Genomic DNA, 12,450 nt, shown 5'->3' on the forward strand with positions numbered 1-12,450 from the left:
ATTTAGCTCATTCCGAGGCAATGTATTTTACTCAAAAACCCATAGATATCCATTTTACTTCCAGATATGATAAGTAGAGGTATCAAAACCTCAGTCTGCATTGATGAGTTGTCTTTGCATCAGCTGTTCTACCCTTGGAAATGTGTTTCCACCTAAATGGATCGATATGTCACACTGCAGCTATGAGTGTTTACATGTAGGGAAGGTTCTGTGATCTGAACCCACAGAAAACTGAAAGAAGACATTATTCTGATGAATGAAAGTTCATATTTCTCACTTGCACACTCATTTCAGAAGCTAAAAGCAGTGACCTCAAACCTTTTTCTTTTTCTTACCACTTAAAATTCCTGAACATGTGAGAGGTTGTTATGAAAGTGTATAAGATGCAAAGGTTTATGAGACACTGTTTTCATTTAGAAAATCACAGAATGTCACAGCACACTCTCCTTTAACTTCTTCACACTGAGCCCGTTTACATGACCATACAAATCTGATAAGTGGGTGTAATCAGATAATTGAAATAATTGGATCTCGTGGTGACATACATGTTTCAGTCCATTATCTGCTTCCTTTCAGCGTATGTACGTTTGGACTGACTGTAGACTCAAATTCCCTGTAACTGCTTTTTTTTAAAAACACATGTACAGATTAAAAAACCACAAAATAAATCTGATTAATAAGTATATGTGCATGAAGACATCGCAGTATTAGGGATAAATGTAGAGCGTGGGTGTCAAACATAAGGCCCATGGGCCAAAACCGGCCCACTGAAGGTTCCAATCTGGGCCCCGGGATGCAAAAATTACACTAAAGATATTAATAATCAAGTGTGTTAATCTCATTTTAGGTCCAAACTCCAAATGCCTGACTCGAAAAATTGAATAATTTTCTGCCTGTTAGTAAATATTGAGTGTATTTGTATTTGTAGACCCACTGTGATCTCTAAGTTGTAATATGATAAGTTAAAAATGCACTGGTTTTTCTTCAGAATTTTAAGCTTTTTCAGGTAATTCATTTTTTTATGAAAGAATAGTTTGTAAATGTAAACATTTTCATCTTGTAATTTAACATTTTTCACTCTAAAACATAGAGACAATTTTAGAGATGACATTATTTATAGGTTGTTATAATAGTATTTTATTGGTCATATCAAATTGGGCACACTTACACAAAGTAATGTTTTTATTTGTACTGAGTGTTCATTAATACACATTGTCCTCATCAAATAAACAAACAAATAAGAGTAATAAATGTGGCCTCTGATCTAGAGTGTTAAACTGATTTCTCATAATCAGATTACTGCCATTGTATGATTAAAGTGTATTACATTTATGATTAATAAATAGTCTGATACGATCAGATTTTTACAGTGCATGTAAATGGGCTCATTGAAGAACACAGATTCACATTCACTCGTACCTTTCCATCACTGCAGCTCCATAGAAACACGTCCAGCCAGTAGTCACAGGTTTGGTGTTCTGACTGCAGACAAGGATATAAAACTGATTAATTTAATAGGAAACACCTAGTGGGAAAGTGCAATATTAAAAAGCACAGTCATAACATGTTTCCAAATATTAACCATGTCTGTGTGTTAAGACGAAAGTCTCACATGTCTTTGTTTTTTGATCACAGATATATGAATGTTTTCTATGACAAAAATCACATTTAGGTTCCATTCACACTGCAGGCCGTAGTGCTCCATTTGGTTGTATTTTTAGATCTGATATATATATTTTTTTTTTAAAAATTTTTTTCTGTTTGTCTGTATTTTTAACCCATGTAGACCCAAACATCCGCTGGCAACCAAAACCATTTTCTGATATAAAAATATAAGTCACTGTTGATTCATTAATCCTATCAATACATGTAAATAATTGGTGTAAAATACGGTTTTTCATCTTTTCACCTTTTCATGGTCATCAGATATGACCCATTTGGACATTCAGAGGCACCGTAGTTACCTTGGAAACACCATCATTTTCTACAACATTGATTAACCCATGGAATTGGATGAATGACAGTGTATGGAGAGACTTGATTTATGTTCACTTAATGATATATTCTACTTTTCTTCTGTTTTTGATATAAAACCCTCGCTTTTAATTTGAGCTTTTACAAACATCTACATGATCAATAAATTAAATATAGGAAAATACCTGATCTTCACTTAACAATACAAAATACAGAGCATAATATAAGAGTAAATGTTGATAAATCACTGAAAGGTTAAAAATAGAGAAAAATTAATTTGGTAACTGCCACAGAAGTAGCACTGGGTCTTTATGGGTTCAAATCTGAACACTATAATATTCTAGTGTGAGCTGCTCATAGTGTTGAACTGACCTGACCAAACTGTATGTGAGCTACAAGGTTCACACTGGTAAAAAAAAAAAAAAGTTGCATTTCTCTACATGAAAAAAAATCAGTGTTGAATCACTTTTTCCTGCAGTCTGAATGTAATGCTAAATGGAGCTAAAACTTTGTTGCACAACATTAATGTCCTTGACAGAATGTTTCTTGAGTGTTAGTTTCCAAATAAACAAGAATGTGTTGCAGCTTCTGGATGAACACTACAAGCATTATGGTCAGTAATATGTGCACAAATGCAATTAAAATGTACTTCCAGAACTTAATCTACAGTTTTACAGAGAAAAAAAAAACAGTTTTGTTTGTCATAAAACTGCTTGGCTGTTGTATCATTACAATACTTTCTATGTGGCATTGCTGTGTTAAGCGGGGTACACACATACGGATTTTCTAAACCTGAAGAGATTTTTTTTATCAGTTACAGACCCCACACATGAAGATAAAAAAAATCAGCCATTGAACAGTTCGGATCATACTGTGTGTGGTGTGCTCTAACAGTCTGAACACATTACAGCACACACATAATGATTCAGATAGATAGATAAATGTGTGTGATCAAACGTGATATAACAAAAACGAAGAAGAAACACAGCAACAACCGGAAAACACAACATGTAACACGTCGTTTTGGTTGTGGTATGACTTGGCAGAGACGTTGAATAGACATTAACGGGCTTCCCATAGTGCCATTAAACTTTGTTTCAGGTCAGCCACGCTTGTTTTTATTTAAGCCTGCTTCCTTGTTCCTCAGTCAGCTCACTTCTTGATTGGCTACACTTCCTTCCATGTAACAAATCATGACACGTCATGACACGGGAGTTGTCGGCTTTCCCCACACATGAAGATTTTTGGTCGTAAATCAGTGGTTTCCAACCGTTTTTGGCTCGTGACCCCATTTTAACATCACAAATTTCTGGTGACTCCAGACATTCAAAACGGAGACATTTTTTTTTGCTAAAATTAATTTGTTTTTGATTATGTAATAGTTTACTATACTATATTGCAAATAAACGTTAATGGTAGATGACATTTAGACTATATAATGTATATTATTATGGACGGAGGCAGTAAAGCCAGGTGTAGATTACTGCACAAAGTGAGAATTTCTATTTTCCTTGGTCAGGATATGTACAGTCAGTTCAGCTTGGATTTACAAGACTGACAATTAATACTGAACAAACAAGAACTCAAACTTTGAATTTTGAAAGAGCTGCAGCATCTGAAACCGACCACAATGAACATTTAACAGATAAACAGAACCACAGTGCTTCAGGTTCAGCTTCAGAGTTTGTCATGTCTTTTATGGATTGGGATTGTCTCTCTAGACTCACCATATATTTTTTATCAGTAAGTTGTTTTTATTTATTTATTTTTTTTATTTTTTATCAATTACTAGAAATTTCAGGCGACCCCACGTGGGGTCCCAACCCCAAGGTTGAAAAACACTGTCATAAATACTCGACAACTTTAATATTTACAATTGTTGACCCCCGACCAATTTCGGAACTGATTATTGGGACAAATTTACGCTTAACACACCTCAGACCGCAGGACAATCTTATAAAACATAAAATAATCTGGCGTTTGCCGTCCTTCATTGGGAAGGGGGAAAACTGTGACAAAAACAGCCTGATTATCTTTATGTGTGTACCCTGCTTTAGTTGCATGCAGACACGGCATGGACACAACACAGCTGCTTACATACGCTGCAGTATCTGCTACACCATGTCTGATTCAATCCATGTTTTTTTTTTTTTAAATTTACTCTACGTACGTCTACGTCCACATGTTGTGTTACATATCCTCTGCTGTTTGTGTTCCTCTTGCCATCATGCTGTGCTTTATTGTTATTAATGGTCATATTAGTCTGACTGGCTCCATTTAGTGTACTACTTTCTTTCTTTAAAGTGCAACATGGATGAATAGAGTGGGCCAAGGTATGGAAGTGACCGGTTATGCATGATGTTACATAATGCACTGAATATGGACGTGTCTTTGCTGACATTTTGCCCTTTGAATGAAAGCCAAGTAGTTTGGCGTTTCCAAACGAGTGCGTCGGGATGGCATGGCGCATCCGACTGTAGGAAGGCGTGGAACTCACTGCTCTGATGCTGCTTCAGTTTCCCCTCAATCAAGTGTTGTTTTTCTAATTGTGGAGGTTATCATTACTGGCATGTGTTGACGTCCCGCCTTAAGTCATGCTGATGGAAATACCAAGTGGATGAATCACTGTGATATATGATGCCAGACTATTAATCTTCCAGAATAAGAATACGGAGCTGCATGACGCCAAGACGCCTGGGGACTTTGACAAAGAAAAGTTACAAGCTTTAATGAATTGTGTTGAAATGTATGGCTCTGTTATTAACGTCTAATCTGGTCCAATGAACTGTTGACCTGCACGTCCTCTGATGAAAACAGCATGCGCCATGTACAAGTGCATTCCAGAAAAATGACGAATAGAATTAATGTATAAAAAACAATAGCTGAATTTGTGACTCCAGCACATATGCTTTAGTTTATTCTGTAAATATACTCACTCATTTATAGTTTATAGAGTGTTGAAACAGCAAATACCACGTTAAATATTGCAGCCAAATATGTGAATTTTATCACAACATAACTCAAGTGGAGTTCTGTCAAGAGCGCTGGAGGCCACTGATTTTACACTATATTACAAATAAATTCCAAATAAAATGTTATATAGAGCATTTTATCAGCAGAACATGATAACTGATCATAAAATATGCACTGTTTTCAGAGCTTGAATAATGCAATTAAAACAAAACTATATTCATTTTAAACATAATACAAATGATTTAACTTAAGAGTTCATAAATGAATACATGGTGGAAAAGCCCTGATTTTCAGTCACAGCTCGCATTGTTGTTGGCTACTTTATGCCAATCAAAGCTTTTTTAAAAAAAAAAAAAAAAACTAATATTTTTATCGTTTTTTTCTGGTGTGAAGAAAAATATATACAATACTTGTCCAATTGAAGTTTGAATGTTTTTCAATACAGGAAACAAACATCTAACTCCCAACAACCAAAACAAAACAGAAAAAATAAACTAATTTAAAAAATGAATAAATAATAAATAAAAGGAAAGGACCCACCCCCTCCTCTCTCCCCAACAAGAGAGACACAAAAGCAGCTTTTTGACAGCTTTTAACCACACTCCAGAGGTTTCAAGTGGGTTTCATGTTTTGGAGTGGTCTCTTAGCTTTTTCCAGAGCTGTATTTTAACCTTTTCATGCATGACGTCTACATTTGTGGACACGTAGTTTAAGCTCACTTTCCAAAGGGTTATAAAGGCAATATTCTCCAGACCACATGGGGGCAGTATCCCATACAATGAGAAAAAAGTATTGTCTTAGTTTTAGAATTTGGACTACACTGCGATTTTATAAATTTAACCTCCCAAGACCCAGCTATGGGTTTTCTGTCCTTGTTTGCAGACGAGAGTTTCACAGCTTTATTAAAAAAAAAAAAAACTGCCCACTGCAAAGGACATTCTATAAAAATGTTAAAAAATGCATCTGAAAAAACTGTTGCATCATGATTAGATAGATAGATAGATAGATACTTATTTTATTAATCCCGAGGGAAATTCATGATGTTTCCAATATTGCCAATTATTTCATTAAAAAAAGCCAAAACTTGTATATTCCTGGGTCTCAGAGGTTAAATATCTTCTTAATAAAATGATGTTAAAAAAAAAAAAATTCAAAATGTATTTCATCTTTAGCTTAATTTTGAGTAATAAAATCTATCTAAAGGAAATCGAGATACTTTTTTCATAATCCATGCATGAAAGGGTTAAAACTCACCCACAATGACCATTTTCAGGGCCGATAATACAGTCAAAAAAAAAAAGAAATAACCTATCCCAAAACATTAGATTAATACAAGTTAATGTTGCTACAGTTCTAAGCATTCTTAAAGTAAGACAACCACTGAAACTTGACTAAAAACACTCGTCTGGATCTAAATCCTCCAGCCCGTTGGTGTAAATAAATTAAGTTTATTTCTCTACAATTCAAAACCACTGGAATCTTTGGCACAACTCCAGAGCTCTTTATTCTAAACACTAATGATAATTTTAGGTCAATTTAAAAATAATAGTAGAAATAATACATATAGCCCCTTTAAATAATAAGACAAACTGTGGATGAAAATAATCAGTAAAACGCTGTTGCAGATTATTAATGATCAGCACGACGCACAATAATCAGAAACAGTGTATTTTTTAACATTGACTGTTGATTATCTGCAGTCTTTTCATGTATTATTACTTCTTTCATCAGATTCATTTGCATACATCTTTGGGTTTTTTTTACTCACTGTAGTGCTCACAACAGCTATTTTTTTATCTTTTTTTTTTCCAACATTCTAGAAAGCAGTGAATATCTTCTCAGAGTAAACTAAAGCATTAGGAGTGGAGTTTTTTTTAGATGCACTTGTTTGGTAAATGTGAAGTAAACGTCTTTAGGCTCCACATGAGTTACAGTTCATATTGTAAATTGGGAATATGGACTGTAGCGCCGCATTATGTAATAACGATGTAATAATGTAATGATTTTTCACCTCATTATGTAATAACGCTGCATTTTGTAATAAAATTCTTGAACGCATTTTGTAATAAACTTTGACACATTTTGTAATAACTTACTATATATTTCAACAGCTATTACAAACTACAGGTGTAGCACTTTTTTATTTTAAAGGAAATGTAATAATTTAGTGCACTATGTGACAAACCATCAAAATTAATGCCCTGATTGGAAAAAAACATCATACCAGCAAACCAACATTTAGCATCCCACCTTAATTGGAATTTATTAAAAAAAAAAAACTAGTTGGATGTTTCATTTGTCAAATCTAAATCAAATGTAACTGTATTCATTATAGTGGAGAATGTGTTTGCAAACTACAGGCAAAAGCAGCACTATATTACTGACAAGAAACTCAGAATTGCAAATGTCAGACTTGCACGTACTTGAAGATAGATTCTGTTCATTAAATGTTATTCTGTTTTTGTGTTAATTTGCTTCGTTTTGTTTTATTTTGTTTCTTTGCATGTTTGAAATAAATAAATTAAAATAAAATAAAATAACAAAGCTTACTGGTGCACTGAAATTTGGAAGACACAATACTTGTAAGTTGTTACAAAATGCAGCAAAGTTTATTACAAAACACATTCTAGAATCGTATTTAATTTATTTAAAAATGCATTCTGGAATTGTATTTAGTAAAAATAAAACGCATTCTAGAATTGTATTTAGTTTATTACAAAACGCATTCTAGAATCGTATTTAGTTTATTACAAAACACATTCTAGAATTTTATTTAGTTTATTATAATAATGCATTCTAGAATTTTAAGTTTATTACAAAATGCATTCTAGAATTTTAAGTTTATTACAAAGTGCATTCTAGAAGTGTATTTAGTTTATTACAAAATGCATTCTAGAATTTTATTTAGTTTATTACAAAACGCATTCTAGAATTGTATGTAGCTTATTATAAAATACATTCTAGAATTTTAAGTTTATTACAAAACGCATTCTAGAATTTTATTTAGTTTATTACAAAACACATTCTAGAATCGTATTTTATTTATTACAAAACGCATTCTGGAATCGTATTCAGTTTATTACAAAACACATTCTAGAATTGTATTTTATTAATTACAAAATGCATTCTGGAATCGTATTAAGTTTATTACAAAATGTATTCTAGAATCGTATTTAGTTTAATACAAAAAACATTCTAGAATCGTATTTAATTTATTACAAAACGCATTCTAGAATCGTATTTAGTTTAATACAAAACGCATTCTAGAATCGTATTTATTACAAAACGCATTCTAGAATCGTATTTAGTTTATTACAAGACGCATTCTAGAATTGTATTTAGTTTATTACAAAGTGCAGCGTTATAACATAATGAGGTGAAAAAATTCTTACCTTATCACATATTGTACCATTATTACACACTGCGTTGCTACATGGACTCCAGTGTGTTTATTTATTTTATTAACCGTATACTTTTCTCTTTGTACAGTGTGATGACAGTGAAATGCCGTCTGTGCTGCATTAACTGTGTGATGTCCCTCCTTTTTTGTCTCTTTTGGGTTCTTTCTCAGAAAAGACCCGGTTTACAGATGAGCCAGAGAATACCCACCTGAGGACCATTCAGATCAAGCCTGTGAATACTCTCGCCGTCACTCAAGTCAGTCCGTATAAATCCACCAACAGCCCAATCCCACCCATCCGAGAGGCAGAAGACGAGTGCTGACGTCCGGGGAGGGGAGGGGGGGGGGCACCGTCATGACACCTGGATGCCATCGTGGACTCGTGGAACTGCAGGAAAAACATCAACACCGGACGTCAGATGAGAAGGACACGGAAGTGCTTTCCTCGTTCAATCCTCCAGCTTTTAGATAGAAGACAATCATCCACGGTTAGCTTAGCGGTGACCAGACTCCGTGACTGTTTTCATTTTGGAGGATGAGGGTCGCAGCAGTAAACATCACTCCCAGCAACTCCAATAAGTGATTTTTTTTTTTTTTTTTTGTTTTTTTGGAACAAGTTGCCTTTTTAGCTGTCAATGAACTGCTACTTCTGCATTCTACTTACTCTGTACAGTTTGTTCACATGTGTATTTCACATCCAGCTGCGATCCCACCACGATGGCATTGACTCTCACTGATTCCTTTGCCATTTTGAAACTAATAATTCACAACATTTGTGACCGTTAAAGCGGCCAATGCTCACATACATCAGAACGGCATTCGGCTCCAGCCTTATCACCATCCATTCATACTTCTATTTGGGTTTTTTTTGTTGTTTTTGTTAATTTTTGTCTTATATTTGCCTTTTTTGAGTCGTTTGTCATTAATGTTTTCATGTGATTGTTTGGTTGCGATGTCCAAAAAATCTTACAAAGTGAAGCTGCATAGCCATGTATATGATAGAGCTGTTCTGTCGGTGATAAAAAAAAAAAAAAAAAAAGATTGAAGAAAGCCAAATACTACGATTTAAATCAAAGCGCCATATAATCAGAATGTGAAAGCCACGTATCGCATGAAGTGGGCATCTTCAAGTCCTCCTTTGGCTGTAAGCACTGCCTGACACAGGATTGTCTTGGAGGCCATAATGTGCTTGTATGGACTCCATGATCAATCTTAATGCCATAAATGAACACAATCATGATTTCTGTAGAAACATCACAAACAGCTCTATCATAAGAACTCATTTAGGCTATTTATGTCACAGGTTGTGGTCTGATATTGTTGACTTATGTATAAAGTGTCGCAAATTAAGGAAAATTGATGATGATTTTTTTGGTTGCATCTTTTTTTTTCCCCCATTTATGAATCAAAACCAGCTAATATTACCTATGAAAAATGACTACGGTTATGAAAACAGCTATGTAGTTCTGCTAAAATGCGATCCAATCATTTCATTTTGCTGTTTTAAATTGAATCGAGTGATAGAAACAGAGCTCTAATGGCACTGACGTCACTTTATGTCAGAAGAAAAAGAGGAAAAGCAACATGTTTTGTATGGAAAGAGAGAGGTTGTGACATATTTTGTTTTGTTACTGGCACAGAGGTCATCCAAAAGCGTCCATCTGTCAGTGCCAGTAATGTGCCAGGCAGTGCTGAAACCAACGGAGGACTCCAGAAGACCCACTCCTGCGAAAAGAGGCTTCTAGTTTGACTGGATTTTATCTGACTACTTTTTCTTTTTCTTCTTCTTCTTGATTTCCCATCACAGAACCTCACAGTCTTTAATATGAAGCTTCAGTGTGGTTACAGGTGGAGGTGAGGGTGAAGGTGGAGGTGTACAAAAAAAAAAAATAAATAAATAAATAAATATATATATATATATATATATATACATATATATATATTTGAAAAGTCTTAAAACTATTTTTAAATGATCTGTCATCATAGCAGAACCTGATCATCAGTAATGTTTATGACATATTTTATGTACAAGGAAACAAGGTGTAAAGCTTAATGTAAAATATATTCTTTTTTCTTTTTTTTTTTTTTTTTAGTGTTTATCTGTTTGATGGTGTCTGTGGGGTTGAAAGGCATTTGACATTGCAGTCTATTATTTTGTGCTTTTTTTTTTTTTTTTTAGCACATTGATTTGTGGATACAATGACAGTGCTAAGTCGATATTTCTGACTATGTCATAATACCCAATAATAAATACAGTTTATTGTCTTGTACAAATAGGCTCTTGTACATAAATTGTACATGATTTCATTTTGTATTTTCACAAATTAAAAGCTGATGTATGGTGTTATACGCTGTGTAGTCTATGTCTGATTTTGAGAATAATATAACTGAAAACAAATATGCAAAACTGGCCATAATTTAATTCCACTGATAATGTTTTAATGATGTTTTAATGTTTCTGTTGAAAATTAAGGATGAAATACATGTTTCCAACTTGACTAATTTGATACTGAATCTGGGGGATAATAGTATATTCAGTCACTGATTATTAATGTAAAAAAGTAAAATATAGTGTGTTTTATTTTATTCTTAAGTGTTTATTTTAACATTAATTCCCCTGCCCACTAATTTTAGGGACTTCCTGCTGTTCAATATGAGACAGAACTCATTATGAATATATAAACACAATATTAACCATTTAAACCCTAATCCTAAAATGGTCCGCCTGGACTTTTTTTCTTATTTTGACTATAAAAAGGTTAGAAAATACAAAGTGAGTGAGTCCGTTTGCTCATTTTTCCAGAGCACTTTTTTTTCCAGATCTTTCAAAATCTAGTCATTTACAGTTTAATCCATGTTAAAATACTACTAAAACAGCTTCTTCTCCAGCTTCTAGTACAAATGTGACTGAAATGACCATAATGACCCAATAAAACCTATAAAGCACAACATCTCAGGTTTCAGAAACTGTTGGAATTTTTCTAGTTGCACAAACAGTGAACGAGTTAGAGCCATCCAAAGTGCATATGCACAGTGTGTGTCAGCGATGACACGTCAGGTCTTAAAGAGTTAAGAATCAAGAATTTATATATATATATATATATATATATATATATATATATATATATATATATATATATATATATATATATATATATGGTCACTGTATCTTTTGGTAATTGGATTTTCTTTTCAGAAACAAAAACTGGTGGTTAATTCGTTGTTTTAAAATAGAAGAATTAGGATTGAATTTCAAGGCGTTTTTCTTTTTCAGTGTCAAAACAGATGAAGGAAATTTAAAAAACGGATTGATTTTCCTTTTCTCTTTCTAATAATAAAAAAGAAAGTTACCATCATTCACAAGAATCTGTGTGACCTAGACATTAGCGTTCTTCCCTTGAAAATGACAACATCCGGTCTCAGAAAATGAAAAACCAGGCGTCTTTGGTCCATTTTTCCATTTCTGTCAGGTAGTAACTTTATTTTTTGTTATTAAAAAGAGAAAACAAAAATCAATCTGTCTCTTAAATTTGGTTTTATCTGTTTTGACACTAAAAACGAAATACGCCTTGAAATTCAATTTTAATTCTTCGATTTTAAAACAAAAATCACTTAACCACTAGTGTTTCTTTTCTTTCTGAAAAGAAAATCCAATTTCCAAAAGATACACTGACCATATATATATATATATATATATATATATATATATATATATATATTTGTGAGCAGGGACACATTAAAATAGAGTCTGTGGTTTGACCGTCAAATATTTTATTTTCTGCATTTTGTTGATTTCTTCATGCACCAATCTGTGTCTTTTCTACATCTACTTTTATTAAGCTAATCTGTACTTTATAGGTTAATCTAAACTGCTCCAGAAATATAATAAACATAACAAAAAATGACAAAATACACTGGTTTCCAGAGTTTAAATCATGTAAATCATATAACTAAATACAATATAGTAAGGAATATAGTTACTGTTGATGAATTGTTATGAAAACTGGTGTACGGGCTGTTTAAAAAACGAGTATTTATTATTTTTAAATGCCCTAAATGGACAATATTAATATGGTTAATAGGATAACATGATGCTCAAAAAG

The 12,450-nt window shown here is 33.2% G+C and overlaps 1 protein-coding gene across 3 annotated transcripts in view; it reads left to right on the forward strand.

The window, feature by feature from the left end:
• The window catches only part of LOC115410373 (calcium-activated potassium channel subunit alpha-1-like), a 283,875-nt gene extending 273,651 nt beyond the window's left edge, over positions 1 to 10,224 (forward strand). For all 3 annotated transcript variants that reach the window (XM_030121997.1, XM_030121998.1, XM_030121999.1), the window contains one exon: positions 8,519 to 10,224. In XM_030121997.1, the coding sequence (XP_029977857.1) occupies positions 8,519 to 8,540 (22 nt within the window). In that variant the 3' untranslated portion in view covers positions 8,541 to 10,224. The remainder of the gene's footprint in view (positions 1 to 8,518) is intronic.
• Positions 10,225 to 12,450: the final 2,226 nt, after the last annotated feature.

This window comes from Sphaeramia orbicularis, chromosome 19 (genome assembly GCF_902148855.1).
Source record: "Sphaeramia orbicularis chromosome 19, fSphaOr1.1, whole genome shotgun sequence".
Taxonomy (NCBI): Eukaryota; Metazoa; Chordata; class Actinopteri; order Kurtiformes; family Apogonidae; genus Sphaeramia; species Sphaeramia orbicularis.